This window comes from Camponotus vicinus, unplaced genomic scaffold (genome assembly GCF_025532165.1).
Source record: "Camponotus vicinus isolate PSW18456_S1 unplaced genomic scaffold, iyCamVici1.0 SCAF_2, whole genome shotgun sequence".
In the NCBI taxonomy this organism is placed as follows: domain Eukaryota; kingdom Metazoa; phylum Arthropoda; class Insecta; order Hymenoptera; family Formicidae; genus Camponotus; species Camponotus vicinus.
The window spans coordinates 1,460,567-1,479,817 of NW_028141956.1; the positions used below are offsets into that span (position 1 = coordinate 1,460,567).

The 19,251-nt window shown below is 37.7% G+C and overlaps 2 protein-coding genes across 6 annotated transcripts in view; one reads left to right on the forward strand and one right to left on the reverse strand.

Moving 5' to 3' along the window:
- The window catches only part of LOC145967459 (kin of IRRE-like protein 1), a 372,081-nt gene that overhangs the window by 264,011 nt on the left and 88,819 nt on the right, over positions 1–19,251 (reverse strand). The window lies entirely within an intron of this gene.
- On the forward strand, positions 3,535–9,933 carry LOC145966074 (glucose dehydrogenase [FAD, quinone]). 3 transcript variants are annotated; one of them, XM_083089836.1, is made up of 10 exons: positions 3,535–3,592; positions 3,996–4,236; positions 4,461–4,589; positions 4,669–4,865; positions 4,943–5,037; positions 7,019–7,295; positions 7,376–7,868; positions 8,069–8,442; positions 8,649–8,763; positions 9,388–9,933. In XM_083089836.1, the coding sequence occupies exons 1-9, from the start codon at positions 3,590–3,592 to the stop codon at positions 8,727–8,729; spliced, it is 1,890 nt and encodes a 629-aa protein (XP_082945962.1). In that variant the 5' UTR covers positions 3,535–3,589; the 3' UTR covers positions 8,730–8,763; positions 9,388–9,933. The 3 variants fall into 3 exon arrangements, with proteins under 3 accessions (XP_082945962.1, XP_082945963.1, XP_082945961.1); XM_083089837.1 differs by having other exon boundaries at positions 9,500–9,933; XM_083089835.1 differs by lacking the exon at positions 9,388–9,933 and having other exon boundaries at positions 8,649–9,361.

Genomic DNA, 19,251 nt, shown 5'->3' on the forward strand with positions numbered 1-19,251 from the left:
TTTTAATTAACGCACGCAATTATTTCGGAAACAAAGCATTTTAGAGAAAAATGTTTCAGACAAAAGTTTTATGGTTTCGAGGGGGCCATAAGATGGTATCATTGGTTTGACACTGAAGAGTCATTTGAAGGTCACGTGAAGGTCACTTCAATTTTTTTTAATGGAACACCCTATATATTTTTGCACACTCTTGTAGCTTATCTCGAGAGCTTTCCAAAACACTATAATTAAGTACCTTTTCGTTAAGTACTTTTTGAGTTATGAGGCTTGAAATAATTTCTTAATTTTACATAAACCGTAAAATATCTTGTAAAATATTCATTTTTCGATTATCTTATCTTAATACTTTTACGTACAAAATAATGAGAGGTATCAATTGGTGTAAAGAAAACACATAGTTGTTTTTAAGAAAAAATATGGAATTGTTAATTGCAAATTACATATTTTTTCTTCAAAACAACTGTGTTTTCTTTAGACCAATTGATTCCTCTCATTATTTTGTACGTAAAAGTATTAAGGTAAGATAATCGAAAAATGAATATTTTACAAGATATTTTACGGTTTATGTAAAATTAAGAAATTATTTCAAGCCTCATAACTCAAAAAGTACATAACGAAAAGGTACTTAATTATAGTGTTTTGGAAAGCTCTCGAGATAAGCTACAAGAGTGTGCAAAAATATATAGGATGTTCCGTTTAAAAAAATTGAAGTGACCTTCACGTGACCTTCAAATGACTCTTCAGTGTCAAACCAATGATACCATCTTATGGCCCCCTCGAAACCATAAAACTTTTGTCTGAAACATTTTTCTCTAAAATGCTTTGTTTCCGAAATAATTGCGTACGTTAATTAAAATGGCTCACCCTGTATATATATATATATATATATATATATATATATACAGGGTGTCCGACTCATGAGGGACCAAACGAAAAGTGATGATAGATTGGGTCAAACTAAGAAGAAAAGTCCTCTACCATTTTGCAAAATTCGCAATAATTATTAAGTAATAAGCAAAAATGTCACATGAAGGTTACCTTTAATTTTTTAAATGGAACCCTCTATTTTTTTTATTATGTATTCTTATAGCTTATCTCGAGAGCTTTCCAAAACACTATAATAAAGTATTTCTTCATTGAGTACTTTTCGAGTTATGAGGCTTGAAATAATTTCTTAATTTTACATAAACCGTAAAATATCTTGTAAAATATTCATTTTTCGATTATCTTACCTTAATACTTTTACGTACAAAACAATGAGAGGAATCAATTGGTGTAAAGAAAAAACATAGTTGTTTTAAAAAAAAAATATGTAATTTGCAATTAACAATTACATATTTTTTCTTAAAAACAACTATGTTTTTTTTTTACACCAATCGATTCCTCTCATTATTTTGCATATAAAAGTATTAAGGTAAGATAATCGAAAAATGAATATTTTACTAGATATTTTATGGTTTATGTAAAATTAAGAAATTATTTCAAGCCTTATAACTCGAAAAGTTCTCAATGAAGAAATACTTTATTATAGTGTTTTGGAAAGCTCTCGAGATAAGCTATAAGAATACATAATAAAAAATAGGGGGTTCCATTTAAAAAATTAAACCTTCATGTGACATTTTTGCTTATTACTTAATAATTATAGCGAATTTTGCAAAATGGTAGAGGACTTTTCTTCTTAGTTTGACCCAATCTATCATCACTTTTCGTTTGGTCCTTCACGAATCGGACACTCTGTATATATATACAGGGTGATTCAAAATAACCCTATTGTCCGTAAAATAACACATTCTTGAGTCAATTCTCAGACGATTTTTCCTTTGGCAAAATTTCGTCCGACGCTTAGTTTTTGAATTATTACAGAAAGTAATTAACTTATAACGGGTCGAATACAAGAGGCAGGCAAGGGTGGCGCGATTCACCGTCAGACGCGGGTGCTTACGCGGGGCGCCTGCTGCGATCATCTGATCGCTACATACACACACATGCGAATACATACGTATTCTCTCCCTCGCTCTCTCTCTCTCTCGCTCTCTCTCTCTCTCTCTCTCTCTCTCTCTGCCTCTCTCTCTCCCTGTCTCGCTCTCTCTCTCTCATTTGCTTACTCACTTGAAGTTATTATTACTTAAATTATTATTTATTTTTTATTATTATACATTTTCACTTTAATTGTTATTATTTTTTTATATTGTAGTTTTTTTTTTTTTTACGAGAGAGGGAAAAATGCATTTTATGCATACTCACAGGCCGGTCCGGTGAGTTATGTGGGACTCGAGTATCAAGTCGAATTATCAACTCGATACTCCCTACCCACTAAAAACTCCTCTCTTTCGCGAATTTTCTCTAACACTGTTTATTTGACATCCCGAAATCTGTTTTCACACAACACCAAAGAATAGTTATTATTACCTTGTTCGATGCATTGCTGTAATTTCTTGAGAAATGAATTTTCTGACAAATCGTACTTTCACTCAAATTGAACGTAGATATCACGTTCTAAGGGACAGGGATCCACTCTAAATAATTAATCGAAAGTTCTTTTTTCTTTTATAAACTTTATTCTTTTATAAACCTCAACATAATCACATTCATTCACTCACTCGATAAAATGAGAAATTTACCAATGACTCTATCACTAATCATTATCAATCACTGTCGAATAATCACTGTTGGCAATTAAAAACCACTTGATTTTGCATGCGCAAAGCGGTGAGAGCAAGCGAGAGAGCGAGCGTGCGAGCGAACTAGCAAGCGAGCGTATACGGTTGCAAGCGAGATAGATAGTGCGTATCAGGGAGCTAGCGGGTGAGAAAGATAAGCAGAGCAAATTAGGTGGAAAATAACTTTTATTAAGACTAGAGACGACGCATTGTTACAATTTTCGATGTAAGAAATGAATGCAAATTAGAAAATTAATAGTCAATTGTATGATATATTTATCACTTTTTATTTAATTAGAATTTGAGATAAAAGAAAATTCAATTTGTAATAAAGGTGAAAAATTGTTTTTCAAATATGATTCAACATATTAATCAATAAAATTTCGTTGAATTATTTTTGACGCAAATTTACTCGACTAGGTTTCAAGTCGTGCAATAAATAAAAATGGCCGTATTATGTATCCGGTGGTATATAGGGCAAGAAACAAAGTTATGTGAGAGATGAGACTAAATGACCAGACATATAAAAAAAAGATATAATTGAGCGGGAAATACCGCAAAAATAATATTTTATATCTGCCATTTGATTGCGAAACTACTGTCGGAAACTGTAAGCGATAATAGCCTCGTGTAAATAACTTCTTTTACGGAAAGAAACTGTCAAATAAAGAGATGTTGTTCGCAACGGAAAAAGAGACTAAAAATAATAAAACACATTGAACGCGCGATATGAATAATCTGTATATGCAAGCGTCACTATTATCATTTTTTTAAGTTAATGACTGTGCATTTTGTGCATATGCATACGCACATATACAAACGGGTAGCTATATAACAAAGCGGCATCGAAAAAAGCATCGCAATTGGAGAACAAAAGCCAAGTGAAACGGATAGTTCTACTTACGAGTTCAGATAATCGCACTACAAAAATGGTATGTTCTTGATACATTTTCATATAAACAAAAAAAAAAGAAATATAAATAAATAAATAAATATTAGAAATATCAAAATATGTAACACAAAATCAATATCGTTCCAGAAAATCTCGAGATAATATAATAAAAGTGTGTCGAAAAATATTTTTCTTTGTTACACACAATTGAAACTTCCTCCAATATTTCAAAATCAAGAAATTAAAATGCAGAATGTTTTTTTTTAAATAAAAATATTAATATTAAGAAATTATATTTTTAATCGTTTATCAAGAAAATCATTCATTTTTTTCAACATGTTTATCCCACGCAATGATATAGCATTATATACGATATTAAGACTGAAATTCTTAATCGCTGTAATTAATACTCGTATAAATTATGTATTATCCCGGTATTATAGAGTGTGTCATCGGGTCCTACGACCTTTCAAATACCTAATGCTCAAACGCCGCAAGCACCATGTTCGTCACCCTTCGTAAGTGGACTTACATTGATGGATGTTTGCAACGACAATTCTGCCACTTTATTTCTGAATATGTTGAACGTGTTAATTACTTATAACACGGTAATTAACGGTGTTTGTGAACGTATTAAACCTGTTACAAAAGTAAATCACACTTACGACTTCATTGTCGTTGGAGGTAAGATAATCAATATAATAATAATTATTATAATGTGCCTGTTTATCTTCCTCGATATTAATCGAGACATTTTCGTTTTATTATTTCTAACATAAGATTGTTAAAGTCTATCTTCAGATTGTATCACGATAATTGAAAATAAATGAGTTGAATTGATTTTTATTTATAAAAAAAATGGATATTGAATATTAATTCATTATTTTGATTGCATCTTTTTATCTTAGGTGGCGCAGGTGGATCGGTCGTAGCCTCTAGCTTGAGCGAGAATCCGGACTGGTCTGTACTCCTCGTGGAAGCCGGACCGGATGAACCAGCTGGCACACAAATACCAAGCAACTTTCAAGTCTTTCTCGGTAACGCACGCTTTGTACTTTCTTTAATCGGCAAAATGAGCATTCGCGCAGCTAATTTCGATCATATTCATGATTGCAGGCACGGAATTGGATTGGAAGTATCAAACCATAAACGAATCGCACGCGTGCTTGAGTACCAACGGTAGCTGTAGCTGGCCAAGGGGCAAGAATCTCGGCGGATGTACTTCTCATCACGGTATGGCGTATCATCGTGGTCATGAAAAAGATTACACCAGATGGGTTGAGATGGGAAATGTAGGCTGGTCATGGCAAGACGTAAGTATCTAAGGAATTATCGTCAATAAACAGATCATCAGTCGCGCAAAATATTATTATACTCTTTTGTCTATCAGGTATTGCCGTACTTCTTTAAACAGGAAGATAATAAGGAGATTGGAAGGGTCCGAAAACAGGATCACGGCGTTGGAGGTCCGATGACAGTTGAAAGGTACGAATTATTTTGCAAATATGCTTCTGTATCTTATTTTATTTTCATAATATTCTGACTATATATGTGCGTGTGATCTACTTTATAATATATTAAAACAAAAACATATTTAAAATTATAGAGATAAAAAACATGTCGTGAGATAAATATATATCATTAAGTTTATATATATGGTTCTTTTTTTAATATTTATTATTTAATTAGTTAGAAATGTCTATATACAAAATTTGTTATTAAATTAGTTATTAAATTTTATTTAAAATTTAGTATTATCAATAAAAAATATTTTAACGGTACATCTATTCGTGTTCTATGTCATAATTAATGTATTCGAATCTGGCATTCATTAAATATAAATACGCACATTTAGAACTGTTACAGTGTCTGTGAAGCAAGCACGACAATCTACGAATTTAAAAAAAGTACTAAGAGCTCTGATAGCACTTTTCATAATTCTATAGTTCCTGATAAAAATTAAAAAGAGTTCTGCAGTCCTTATATTAAAAAATCGAAATCGAAAAAATGTGCTAACTTCGCGAATCTAACACGACACCTTCCTTCTAAAGTACTAAAACGCGTTGAATATCATTATTTTTAGCAAGAATTTTCGATAGTTCTGTTCAAGTTCAGCCTATATATGCAATTTCAGATCGATTCCAACAATTAATAATTTTTAATCAATTTTTTATGTCCTTAATTCGCACGACACTTAGTGAAAATGTGTCGTGTGGATAATTCTCCGCAATTCTAACAATAATTCTTGACAGTTCTATAAAAGTTCTAGCCTTTAGAAACATTTTTACGCAAAGTTCCGATCGTTTACTATTTTTTAAACAATTTTTTACAATTACCTAGCACGACATTCTCCCTCTAACAATAAGTACAAAAACGCGTTGAAAATAATTATTTTTAATAACAGGTCTCGATATTTTTGTTCAAGTTCAGCGTATATATATATGCAATTTTAGATTTAAATATCAATATAATTACATATATATATATATATATATATATATATATATATATATATATATATATACACATATTGTTACGTCCCTGATGTCCGTGATCATCGGGTCGGCTCCGATTAACAAGAACATCTGGTTGTCAAGAGTTGTTTATAAGGAAGAATGACAGTCGAGTCGTAACCTAGCTGTCTAGCTGCGCGGACGCGTCTTGATTTCCCGTGTGGTAATTATTGTTATATCTTGTTACATTCTGTTAATTATTGTTATATCTTGTTACATTCTGTGTTCCCTTGTGTTCATTAAAGTTCTTGTGTTCTTATTTAAACACGAGTGTTTATTTCCGTGTGCGCGAGCGTGGGCGCGAGTGCCGTTAGCTGCGACGCGCGCGTTTGATATAAATCGTTCCGCGGACGCAACAATATATATGAATTTGAATAGGAATATCGAGAACTGTTATAAAAAATAATAATTTTCAACGCGCTTTAATACTTTAGAGGGAGAGTGTATTGGGTAATTGTAAAAAATTGTTTTAAAAATAGTAAACGATCGGAATTTCGCGTAAAAATGTATCAAAATGACTAAGTGTCGAGGACATTAAAAATTGACTAAATTATTAATTTTTGAAATATCGATCTGAAATTGCATATATAGGCTGAATTTGAACAAAACTATTGGGAACTCTTGCTAAAAATAATGATATTCAACGCGTCTTAATACTTTAGAGGTAAGAATGTCGTTCTAGATTTGCGAAATTAGCACATTTTTTTCGATTTCGTTTTTTTAATATAAGAAATGCGGAACTCTTTTTAATTTTTATCAGGAACTGTAGAAAAGAACTCAGGAACTACGAAAAGTGCTATCAGAACTGTTAGTATTTTTTGAAATTCGTAGATTGTCGTGCCAGCTTCACAGATACACTGTCACATACCTTTAAACATTATTCCCACAGTTTCTCTGCCGCTTTAATTGATCTATAGATACGAATTAGACTCGCTGATGACTTTCGTTAATAGATTCTCCTGGCAGCCACAACTCGCTTGGGACATAATGACTGCAGCGGGACAAGTAGGCCTTGGAACCACTGAAGACTTGGTGGGCCCGAATATCACGGGATTCACCATCGCACAAACGATAAGCAGAAATGGTGTCAGACTCAGCACTCCCAGAGCTTTCGTGTGGCCGCACAGGGATCGCCCAAATTTACACGTAGCACTGAATGCGACCGCGACGAAAGTTCTTACAAAACAAACAGGATCGAACGTGACAGCTACTGGAATCAATTTCGTTATGGTGAGATTACTTTCTTTCCCCGATTTATATTACACGCGCGATTGTATCTCCGTAAAACATAATGACTTCCATATTCGCAGAATGGCCGACAATACACCGTACATGCGAGAAAGGAAGTGGTCCTTTCGGGTGGTTCGATAAACTCGCCTCAGCTTCTGCTCCTGTCGGGCATCGGGCCGAAGGAACACTTGAAGTCTGTAAATATTCACCTAGTTCACGATCTGCCGGGAGTAGGCGAAAATCTCCATAATCATCAGTCGTACGGTTTAGATTTCAATATCGATCAACGGCCAATAAATGAGCTAACTATCGATTCTGCCGATCTATATCTATACAATCAAATGGGCCCGATGTCATCAACGGGTTTGGCTCAACTTACTGCAATTCTGGTATCCAACTACACCACCAAAGACGATCCGGACATTCAGATTTACTTCTCTGGTTATCAAGCTACCTGTAATATAGGCGACAGGATTCTGGGCTTGCTAATATACAACAATGAAAAAACTAGAATATACAACAATAAAGCAACTATTAGAATAACTTCAGCAAATGTACAGCCACGCAGCAGAGGTAAATGAATAGTTACATAATTTATGCATATATAATAGCAAGAAATATTAGCGCAATATTTTTCTGATGAAGTAAGTAGCAATATTTTTCTCTTCTGTGCTTTGGCAATTAAAAGTGATCAAATCTTTTTTTTCTTCTATAATTCTTTTTAAGGGAAATAAAAGTTCTCTTTATTGCAATTAAATGCAAATGATTTACAGGCCGAATCACGCTTGCATCGAACGATCCATTGAACCCTCCGAATATCTGGGCTAACGATCAGGCGGAAAAAATAGACAGAGAGATTATTTACGACGGTATCGAGAAAATCTTAAAATTGGTGACGGCAGAAAAATTAAAGAAATATCATTTCAAGAGGATAAGTTACGATGCCCCGGAATGTGACCATGTAGGCAAAAAGGGTAGTTATGAACATTGGGACTGTCTAATCCAATACGACACTCGGCCCGAAAATCACCAGGCCGGTACTTGTAAAATGGGACCCGCTACGGATCCTATGGCAGTTGTTGATCCAGAACTCAAAGTTCATGGCGTAGACCACTTGAGAGTAGCTGATGCGTCTATCATGCCACAGGTAAACAGCGTTTTTTCCGCCATTATTACAAAATTTTAATAAAAATGCTGCAAATGATTAATGTCATTCTTTTTGTTTTTTAACTTATGTTTATTTTGAAAATAATCAAACATCATGGACAAATAATTTTTCCCAAATATTTTAAAATGCAACATACTTCTAATTGTTTAAAAATTATAACTAACATGTATTATTTCTTTCAATAGGTGGTTTCCGGTAATCCCGTTGCTACCATCAATATGATCGGCGAAAGAGCTGCTGATTTTATCAAAAACGATTGGTTGTAAAAGGAACAGGAATAGAATTGATCTCTCTTCACCGGTATCCGAACTAATACATATTAAATCTATTAGTTATATATATATATATATAATAAGATAATATATATATAATAAGATAATATATATGTGTGTTAGCTATACACACATAATAAAGATAACACATATTGCACATTTCATTTGCAACTTGTGAGATATTTAATAAAGATATTATTCACTTAGTTGCTAAATAACTGTGTTTTTTTCATATGTCTTACTCAATGCGCGCGTTTACATATAAACTAATCTTTTGGATATCAGTTATAGAGCGTAATAAAGATAAGATTAGTTTACGAATGGGAAGTTTTGATTTTACGAGATTTATCTTTATTGTGTGTAGTGAAGTTAAATTACGGTGGATGAGATCTACGATAAGCCGATTTAAAGAGTGTCTCGTTAAATGATACGTTCTATCACATGTACGTTTCATTTAGAGTTAAACTCAATTTTATTCCATATTTTACTTCATCCTTATTTCAAACACGCGAATTTTGCGTTCATGCAAATAGTTTAAAAATAAATCTGAAAAGTTTAAATCAACATCAGCTTTATTTGCTTAAACTACATACTATTCATAGACAAATAAAACCGTGGAAAATTATTATTTCATTTATCCGTCGATTTGCAGACGAAATTAAACTACTTCCTGCCCTATAGACGGTTTTTTTGTGGCGTTTCGAACGAATACGTCAGCTACCTCAAAAGATCCACTTACGATATCTTACATCTCAATTATTAAGATGGAAAAGAAGGAATGCATCTTGGAAAAGGTCACGGAAGCAGAATGGAGCAGTACCGACTTACCTCCAGCGGGAGAGGGGAAGGAAGAGGGCCCGCAAGGAGTCACAGAAGCTGGAAGCCTGGAGAGCTAGCACTCGACCTCCTTAAACTCGCGTGCTTACACGAGAGCGATTTCGCGACTCCCCCGCTTGACCTCAGTAGCTATTCATCCATCTGAACTTTTCGAAGAAATCGAATGCACCAGTCTCGGCAGTGCATTCAACATAGAACACCCAACGAATGCTTCAATCTATCAATAATCCACGTGATCCACGGAACGGATTATTGACGAATTCAAATATCGGTATTACATTCTGTTGAATTACCTCGTTGAATGCATTTATTCTGATTATGTTTTTAAATGAGATTTGAATAAATATGTATCTGAATGCAATAGTATATTCTTATAAATATTAAAGCATTTTCTACACTATAAAAAATAAGGTATTATAACAGATATTTTAGAAATTCTCGATTACTTGTGGTACTTATTAAATTATAAAAAATACTTAAAGTTAAAATAAGTCCATGCAAATCGGTGTAAATTTTCTGCTCCGATAATGCAAATTATTTCTATTCTTTGAATTGCTAAATTCATTATGCAAGTTGTTTACAATTTCTGCATTCTAGCTGACAGACAGAAATTCTAAGGAATGTCCTTGAATTCCATTTACGTCATGGCATTTTTAAGCAAGAGAGAATGTCTGAGCGTGTCATTCGAACGCTTCCGGCTGAATAGTACATTTCATATCTGATATGCACCAGTTAACGTTTTATTGGCATCATTTCTTACGAAACTTTCCCCCTCCCCCTCCCCTCTCTCTCTCTCTCTATTAGATTTCTTTAAACGTTTTGACACATGAATACGAATTTTCCTAGCAATTAATGCCCGTTAAATCGCTTGAAAATTTAATAACTAAACGTTGAGTGTTATTTTTTATTTTTAAATCGACCGGATTTTGCGAGACTCGTTACCATCGGTCAATGTAACGCACAATACATATTTCGCGAAGGATTAACTGAATGGTCTTCTCGAACGTTTTCCTGATTTCCAATCCATTCGAATGTCACCCGATTTTTTGATCCCGTAACATATATGCGTTCGATATTTTATCTGTTATTCATCGCGCTATTGAAAATATGCGAGAGGGAAAAACATTGAATTATTATCCCCGTTATTCGCGCTGCTTCATGACACTGTGTCGCGAATTTTGAGATACGCAACTCTTGTATCTCGTATGACGTTACATCGCCTGCGCTTTCTCGTGTCCAATGTACATTACGACTTCCGGCACGCCCGAAACGAAAAGCCTCGCTCGCAGAAGCTTTATTTCCCTCATCCGCATATTCCGATTGACTGTAACTTCCGCTCGTGGAAAAAATTTTCAGCAATGTAGGTAGATATAGCGAAAAAAGAGAGAGGGAGATATGTGTTTGACTATTCATGTTTTTGACGAATGCTCGAGAATCACTGACATACCCTGCGGGATCGTGTAGACACTGTTACATACACAAGTCGGCGGGTCCGAGCAGATGATGAGATAAACAAATTATAAATAAAACATCGAATATACTGCGCGCGCGGGGAGATACAGGTCTATAGGCAACCACAGCGCACTATACATCGTCCATGCCCCATCTCGTCCTCTTCGTCCTTCTCGCCGTCGCACTCGTCGTTGTCGTTGTGCCAGAAGCGTAACGACTGCTTTGAATTTCATGAGGGTGCGAATGAATTCATGGTGGGATGGCGCGGTTGGCCCCGGAGACTCGGCGATTTCAAACGTCTCCTGCGACCTCCCGCAGTTACGCGCTTTACAAAAGTCGAAGAAGCAATTCTCATAATACTAACTGCCGCTTATTTTACGCCGTATAATTCCTTAGATCCGATGGACTGTTTAACGGCCTCGCGAGTTTTGAGGAATCTACAATCTCCTAAATCTTCGGTCGCGTTCTACAAACACGTGAATTTTATAAAAATTTTTTATCCCATAGTAGAATGTATTATCTTTCTTTAATAAATATCATTGGGTATCAATTTATTTCCGATCGTAAAAAATTACAGACGAATCAATGTGCAATTTATTAGGGATCTTTTAAATTTTCCATCGTGTTTTACGAACATGTGTTTTGTAAAAACTATATAATCTAAAAACTATATAACTCAAATAATAAAATATATTATCTTTCTTTGTTAATTTCTTTATAAATATCATAATTTCAGTTATTGAGTATCAATATTTACTTCCGATCGTGAAAAATTACAAACGAGTCGTCGTGCAACTTATTTAGGGAGACTTAGAAACGTGACCCATTATATCGATATAAGCCTTCATGAATTATGTAATCCATTAAATTGCGAAATATCGAACTGATAAAGCAGATGCGGTCACGGGTATTTCCGAAAATTATGCCCCAATTCCTCCGGCCGAATCCGATTACGCCGGGTGAGCCCTTCGCGCCCAGTAATGAAATCTCCGTTGCCTCGTTAGGCAGTAACAGCGGTCGCTTTGACGCTGGAATTTATAATTTCTCGCTTCGTCGTTAATGTGACATTAGAGCAAAGTTATAAAATTACATACAAGGCCCAGCGCCAGGTGACTATCGACAAACAAATAAGTGCATTAACCTCGACGTTCGAAACTTTGTTCCAATTAGGGACATGTGAGAGCATTACTGTCTAATAAAGCCGCCCGTGTAAACATGACCGCTAGAAACGGAAGTTGTAAGGAAAAATAAGGATCATCGAGAAACTATATGAATTTCGGAATTTCGGGGACTACGAGTTTCCACGCACGTCGACATTTTGTCTCTGTTATTTTATCAAACGATTATCAATCTTTATTTTTCTATTTTAAATTATATTATTTAAATTATATTATCTATAAAATCTATCGTTTAAGAAATTAATAGAGAGCGAAAGAGAAAGAAAACAAGAAAACAAACATTTTTAATAATAACTCTTAGCACTCACTATTGTACGCTATTTATCATTCAAGCAAGTAGGTCGAGATAAAATTCTCGACAATATCCGCAAACTTCCGTCGTTACGAGGTCTCGGCCTCGAAATAAACGAGCGGAATCATTAATATTTGACCCTACGGATTACTCGACAAATCCACGGTGGTAGCTCACTGTCGCGACGAGGTGAGAAACGAAAAGGGAGACGATCGCGTCTCCTAAACCACGTAGGCTTAGAAATACGTAAGTCAACCGTACCTCTCGGCTAAAATATTTTGCCGGTTGTCTCGTTATTTATCCTGCCAGGGAAAGTTGTTGTCGGTGTCGTCGGTAGTCGTCGTAATAAATGTCCTATCCTTGAGAGCGCGGGACTTGAGAGCAGAGGAACGTCGTTACACAAGTCGGCCCGACCATGCAGACTGGTTTTGCCCTACTTTTTGCGCGACATGCCAGCCACAACCACGTCGAGCACAATGTACAAGACGTCTAAGCGAGAAAATAAGATATGTCGACGAAAGAGGGCAGTGTCTCTTTTTCTTTTTCCCTCTTTTCCTCTCGCGATTTCACAACTTTTCCAAAAATGATTGGATCGATGCATAAGTGTGTCTTTTCAAAAAAGGAAAGGAAGATCGACGTGGACATTATAGTTTTGATAAATTGAAAGAATATAAGATATAAAAATTATATAGATTAAGCTTGTTCCTCCTATTTTAAAATAGAAATTTAAATTCAATATAAAATTCCTAATTGAAATTGTATGTATACATATATATAGACTCGTTAATATTATCTAATAAATAATATCTAATTTCGTTGATCAAATATGGAACATTATATATATATATCGACCGGCGATATCGAATTGATTTGAATAAAAGAGGTATCTCGGGCGATGCTTTTCCGATCCAGACTTTCGACTACGGAGAGAACGAGTAAGAAAGTGGATCGGAACATGGCACGGACGTGGTATACCGCGACGATCAATTAACACAATTAATTCAACGGCCACTCGTCTACGGAAGCGTGTTATTAAATTCGAAATAGTCACGATTACGTAACGTAATATAACGGCGCATACGGCGCGAAAATGGGTTCGTTATATTCAGGCCTCGTTATATCTCACGAGAGACGGAGACGTCGCTTGGTATAAGGTAGCCCAATTAGAGAGCGACGTTTAAATAAATTTCCATTGATAGCCACTCGCCCCTACAGCAGTTGTTACGTCCGCTTCGCGAATAAATTAGCAAAAATCGGCTCGGTAACTTCGATTCGAGGCGGAGAATAACACGATTAATTTCGGATCATCCCGAAGCGAGCCCGAGCTTCATCGATCGCTTATCAAACGTTCGTTGATGATTGCGTTTCGGGAGCTTTTGCGGAACGATCGTATTTTCCGCGAATTAATCGATCGATTGTTCCGACCGCCGCTAATCATTCATTACGATATCGACGTAACATCATCGTCATTTTCAAGTGCCATCGCATCACATTATCGCGTTATCACGACGAAGTTAATGTTGCCGGATTTGGAAATGCTGATTCTGCGGTGCGCCGCGGTCAAATTTTGCGGATAGAAAACGCGACACACGTTCCACGGAAGCACGTTAATAACTAGCCTGGTAATTAACTTACGCCGAACACAAACGGAATAATTGGTGCGCGCTTTATAGACGAAAAGCCCGTAACGCCGCTCAAAGGCATTTTTATATAAATATATATATATATATATACATTTGCGAAAAATACTTAATTCTTATCTACACATTTGTACTTGGAACGTTTGTAAAAAGCATGAAATATGACATTTTGCCATTTAAAATATTCCGACTATTGAAATATGAAATAATCCCCTATGCGCGTCATATTCGTCACGTGGTTAATCGCAAGTGTGCTGTGAAAGTCCAACGTTTTTCAACAGATATGTCCGTTTCCCAATTTCGAGTCGCGAGGGATGAAGAATCGAAAAGCGGATGAGAGGTAATTCATAGAGCTTTTTCAACGGTAACGTCATGTCCGGTCCGAACGCGCGCTGAAGAGCGCTCGTATAACGGGACGAGCAAAGGGTAGTTTTCCAGGGAAATTCACATCTCCCTTCCCCGAAACACGCGCGCGTGAGAGAGAGAGAGAGAGAGAGAGAGGGAGAGAGAGAGAGAGGAGGAGGAGGAGGAGGAGGGAAGGTAATGATCGTATCGTCCTATTATTGGGAACGGAGTCATAGTGTTCTCTGCGCGATACGAGCAGCCCGATCCTATTTCACCCCCGAATGAACGTCGGGGGTGAACGGGAGGAGAAGGGGGTGGTGTTGACCAATCCGATGAAGAGCTCGAATATAGTCGCCACTTCGCTATTCCCGCTCATCCTCCCTCTCGTGCGCTCCCATCCTTGCTCATCCTCGATCCGACTCTTTACGCATCTCTCGTGTGTTTTATTTTTTTTTTCGCCGAACTTTCATTTCCGCCCCATGTGATTCGCGATCACGCACAAATAGCGCGATATAAACCACGAAAATAAATAACGGCAAGCTGTCGATTAGTTTTTGTAGTGAGTTTTTAGGGAATCGCATAATGAAATAGAAGGGATGCGTGCGAGATGCGGAAAGAGAGAAACAGCAAAATAAATGCAATAAGCACAGATGTTGTAACTTGACTTCTATCGATGTTACGCGTTGTTCTCTCATGCGTTTGATAAGCGCGTTGTACAATGTACTTGGAATGCAACTGCATTTTCCATACGTATGAAGACGCGGTCGACAGCGACGTGACGTAGAACACCAGCATTTCAAACGTCGAGCCGTACCACTGAAATCCGAGAAACTGCCGCACCGCGTTCACATGATATTATTATTTTACCACTTCTATTTTCACATCGCGGAGTATACACACGTTCGCGGATATATCGGCCAATCCATTTGAAACCGAACGTAAAGTTTTCCACGCTCTCATTTTTTTCCCAGTTTACGCACCATTTTGTCGCAAACTCCACCAGTGACAGCAAACATGCTAACGTCAGCGTCGCCGGATCGACGGTTCAATGCTTTTATTTTAAAAAGTCAGAATTTAAAATCTTCTCATCTCTCCACCTCTCTCTCTCTCTCTCTTTCTTTCTCTTTTAGTACCATATGGAAATTTTCTCGTATTTTCGAGTTTAAAGCTTTAATCCTTTGCTAGGAGAATATGGAAGGTATTGCGGATGTGTCGTGATCTATCATCCATTTATACGGACTTGCTAAACTGTGCGTAGCAAGTAGTCCGTGCAAGCGAAACAGAGACTGGGACTGTGTAAATTTTTCTCCCTCATGCAGCATTTACAACAGGAAGGATTGAAAACGCGCGTCGTTGTCGGTACTAAAAAGCATGAAACAGATATCGATAGGCATGAAATCACGGCCAAACGCGATGAAACGATTAAACCGTTATGTCATACTACGTTTTCTTTGCTGCGGCGGCGATATTGCATTTTTTTCAATTAGCCCTCGCGACGGATTAAGCCAAGAGCGAGAGAGAAGGAATGCGTGAAGATGGAGAACAAAGAGGCTGGAGAGAATGCGCCGTTATTACGTTCTCCACATCGGAATTACGTCCGTTGCAAATCAGAATTGCAATTTGATCGAACAATCGCTAAACCGCAACCCCCCGTTCGAGTCAATCTCAACGTTCTTTCTCTCTCGCGATACGCGAGATGACATCTCGAAGATTCAGATTGCCTCGCAAAATACCCCGAGATAATTGTTAATTGATATTAATTAATTGACCGCTGATTGCGCGCGCTTGTGTTCGTGTAACGGTGAAATTGACGCATCAACATTGACGCTTGACTATAGTTGTGTGTTGCGTGTCTTGAAATTACGACTATTACAATGTTCGATGGCAGATTACAAAGTTGACAAACGAGTGTGCATTGCGACTTCATCTCTCAAGTCAGACGCGATCATTTCCATAGTTTACAATTCTCGAGAAATGTGTCCCGCCAAAGAGATATTACTCGGATACTATACATCGCTGTCAGGTAGATAGCGATTTGAAAATTATGGGACAACGTAAGTTTTAAGCTCGTGTTTGGTGCTCGCGCGATATAAAGAGTCGACAGAGACGAATGGGCCGTATAATATTTCGCAGCTCGCTCGATAATCCGCGTCAAACGACAAGGTTCAATGAAGCCTCACGGCAAGGCTTAATTCATTGCCTTGATACGATCACGTTCGCCGGACAGTTGTATCACGCACGTGCAAACGCGCAAACGCACGTGCAAACGCGAGGAATAAAGCGGATAATATGCGATTTGATTGGGTTCCTTCTCTCTGTCCCTCCCGCTCTCTTTCTCATTCTCAAGACTGGCCACGCCGGCGACGATATTGAGCCAGAGTTGAAGCGTTCCTCTTTGACGGATTATCGAAAATCGATCCGAGCCGATACTCAATTAACCTACAAGTCATTACCGAGCGTAATTATGCCGATACTGATCCCGGGATCTGTTTAAATTGATAATAATAACGATAACGTGGATGCGCGCGCGACTTGTCCTCCTCCAATATACGCGATCGCTTTCGCGCCAGCGATATTGCAATCTGTCGGTTCGTTCACGTTGGCTGGGAAATATTTTTTTTTGTCCAACATAGAAGCCAAAGCCTGACGATCGACAAATTTCTCTTTGGGATAAAAAAAAACGGCGCTCGGCAATATCGCGCGTGGCTTCTGACAGCGGTGACCAACGTAGTCCTTCACGAGTATTTCGCAGTTCAATTCCGCTCGAAATTGCCGACGATCTTGATACCGGGGAAATTCCAAGCTCTGCGTTTATCTCGCATCCGCTTTACATCGATGCGCGCAACGCTAACAAGACGTAATCTCCAAATTAACTATTTACGCGTAGCTCGAGCGCAAACGGAGCTAGAATGCCGAAGAAGTAAGACTATCTAGAAGAAGATAATTAAAAAACAAGTATCCTTAAGATATTCCATTGCATTATCTATAGTGACGTGTACGAGAAATCTTTTTTTAATCCTCCGAAATTTTTTTAGCGCACGTACATATTATTAATCCTTTGAACTCGCTATCAATCAACGAGATTTCCTATCGATAAAACGATATAATACGGATTATAGCTACAAAACCGCACGCGTTCAGGTCGGTGAAAAATACACAAAATCTCGCGCCAGTCAATTTTATGGGCCGCTGACGTTTCATTGGATACGCATGTATCCCGGCGTAACCTTGTCGATGCGAAGCGCTGGTTATTGGTCATAATTGGACTAATTAAACGATCCGGCATGTGAAAGAAACGATATTGCTTTCGAGTTACGAACTTTCAGCGACAAAAACTACCGCTCGCCTCTCTTTTGATCGAAAGATGTACATATCATTAAAAACTCACGACTTTAATTTCAGTTCATTAAAAAAATGTGAAAATTGCATTCACAAATTTATATTTAAGAAAAAATTATTTTGAAAATTTATATCATCTCGTAAAACGCGACTCATATGACGTCAAGTGGATTTATATTAGAAAGGTACGGAAAATTCTCGCAAATTTAGATCCCCAATCACGAAATATCCCGTCTACGTACAGGAAGATATAAGTCATCGAGCGCTGGATTCGCCTCGAATAATTATCACCGGTCCCTCCTATTCTTCTTCTGGCCCGGCCAGACAAACCGGTGACACCGATCGCGCACAACGAACGTGCAAATATTGTCGCGCTACGTAAATCGCAAAAACAACGGCGCTCGTCAAGCAGAGGATTTATGTACGGCGGTTCCGTCGCAACAGCCCGTACCCTCGTCGCTCCTCGTCACACTCGCTCCCCCCTCCCTTCTCCGCCGCGCCGTGACCGTCTCCCCGGCTCGTATCCGCTTCCGGTTTCGCGTAGATGCACATGTGTATACCCGCGCGTCTCGCTTCCTCCCCTATTGTATAATTCCATCCCTATTTTATATATATATATATACATATATATATATATATATATGTATATGCATGTAATTTTTTTGCTTCCGCGGGACACGCCCCGGGAGGGACTTTCAATCCGCGTGTCCGCGTCTTTGCGTGCGAGCCGCAATTTCGTAGTGCGGAAAAAAATAAAAGGGAAAAAAAGAGGGAAGCGCGCGATTCCGCTCGAGTAAATATGCGGACAGCCGCGGACGTGACGAATCTTGTGCATTAATAGCGCGCTGCCGCGCGGAATTCGCCGCGAGTCGAAATGATTCTCTTCCGATCGTGCCGCCGGTTATTTCTGTCCTACTTTCTGTAAAGTGGAATTCACAGCCGATCGGCGCCATCGACGCGCACGAGCGATGGAATTACCGACCAGGCGCAGTATCCCTTGGATTTAGTTACCGGTGAAATGCTTCCGGGAAGATACCACGAGGCTCAAGTCTAGGAGCTAGGATTGCCATCGATTGTGATCGATATGCACGAGCGATAAGCCGACGAATCCTAAATACTAACGGGATACTCTCGTCTCTCACGATACGTGTTCTCGGGAAGGAGCACGCGAATTTATATCGGCCATCTATTGCGCCTATCATTATTTTGGTACATTGTTCGCGTTAGTTGTTATTTATTAATCCCTAGGTTTCGCTGCGTAATTTTGCTATTTATTAGCGTTATTATCTCGGATTATCTCAGCGTACGGCTATTACTATTTAAACGCCGCGAATGGTCGAAAGTTTAAATTTACAGTCGAGCTGGCATAATGTCGCTAAATGCGCGACGCGACCGCGACGCGATAAAAAGGACGCGGTTATTATAACGAAAGT

Excerpts from the sequence above, each read along its gene's own strand:
- LOC145966074 (XM_083089836.1), top strand. Across the intron at positions 4,590-4,668 it reads CAACTTTCAAGTCTTTCTCG|GCACGGAATTGGATTGGAAG; the intron begins GTAACGCACGCT and ends TCATGATTGCAG. Across the intron at positions 4,866-4,942 it reads TAGGCTGGTCATGGCAAGAC|GTATTGCCGTACTTCTTTAA; the intron begins GTAAGTATCTAA and ends TTTGTCTATCAG.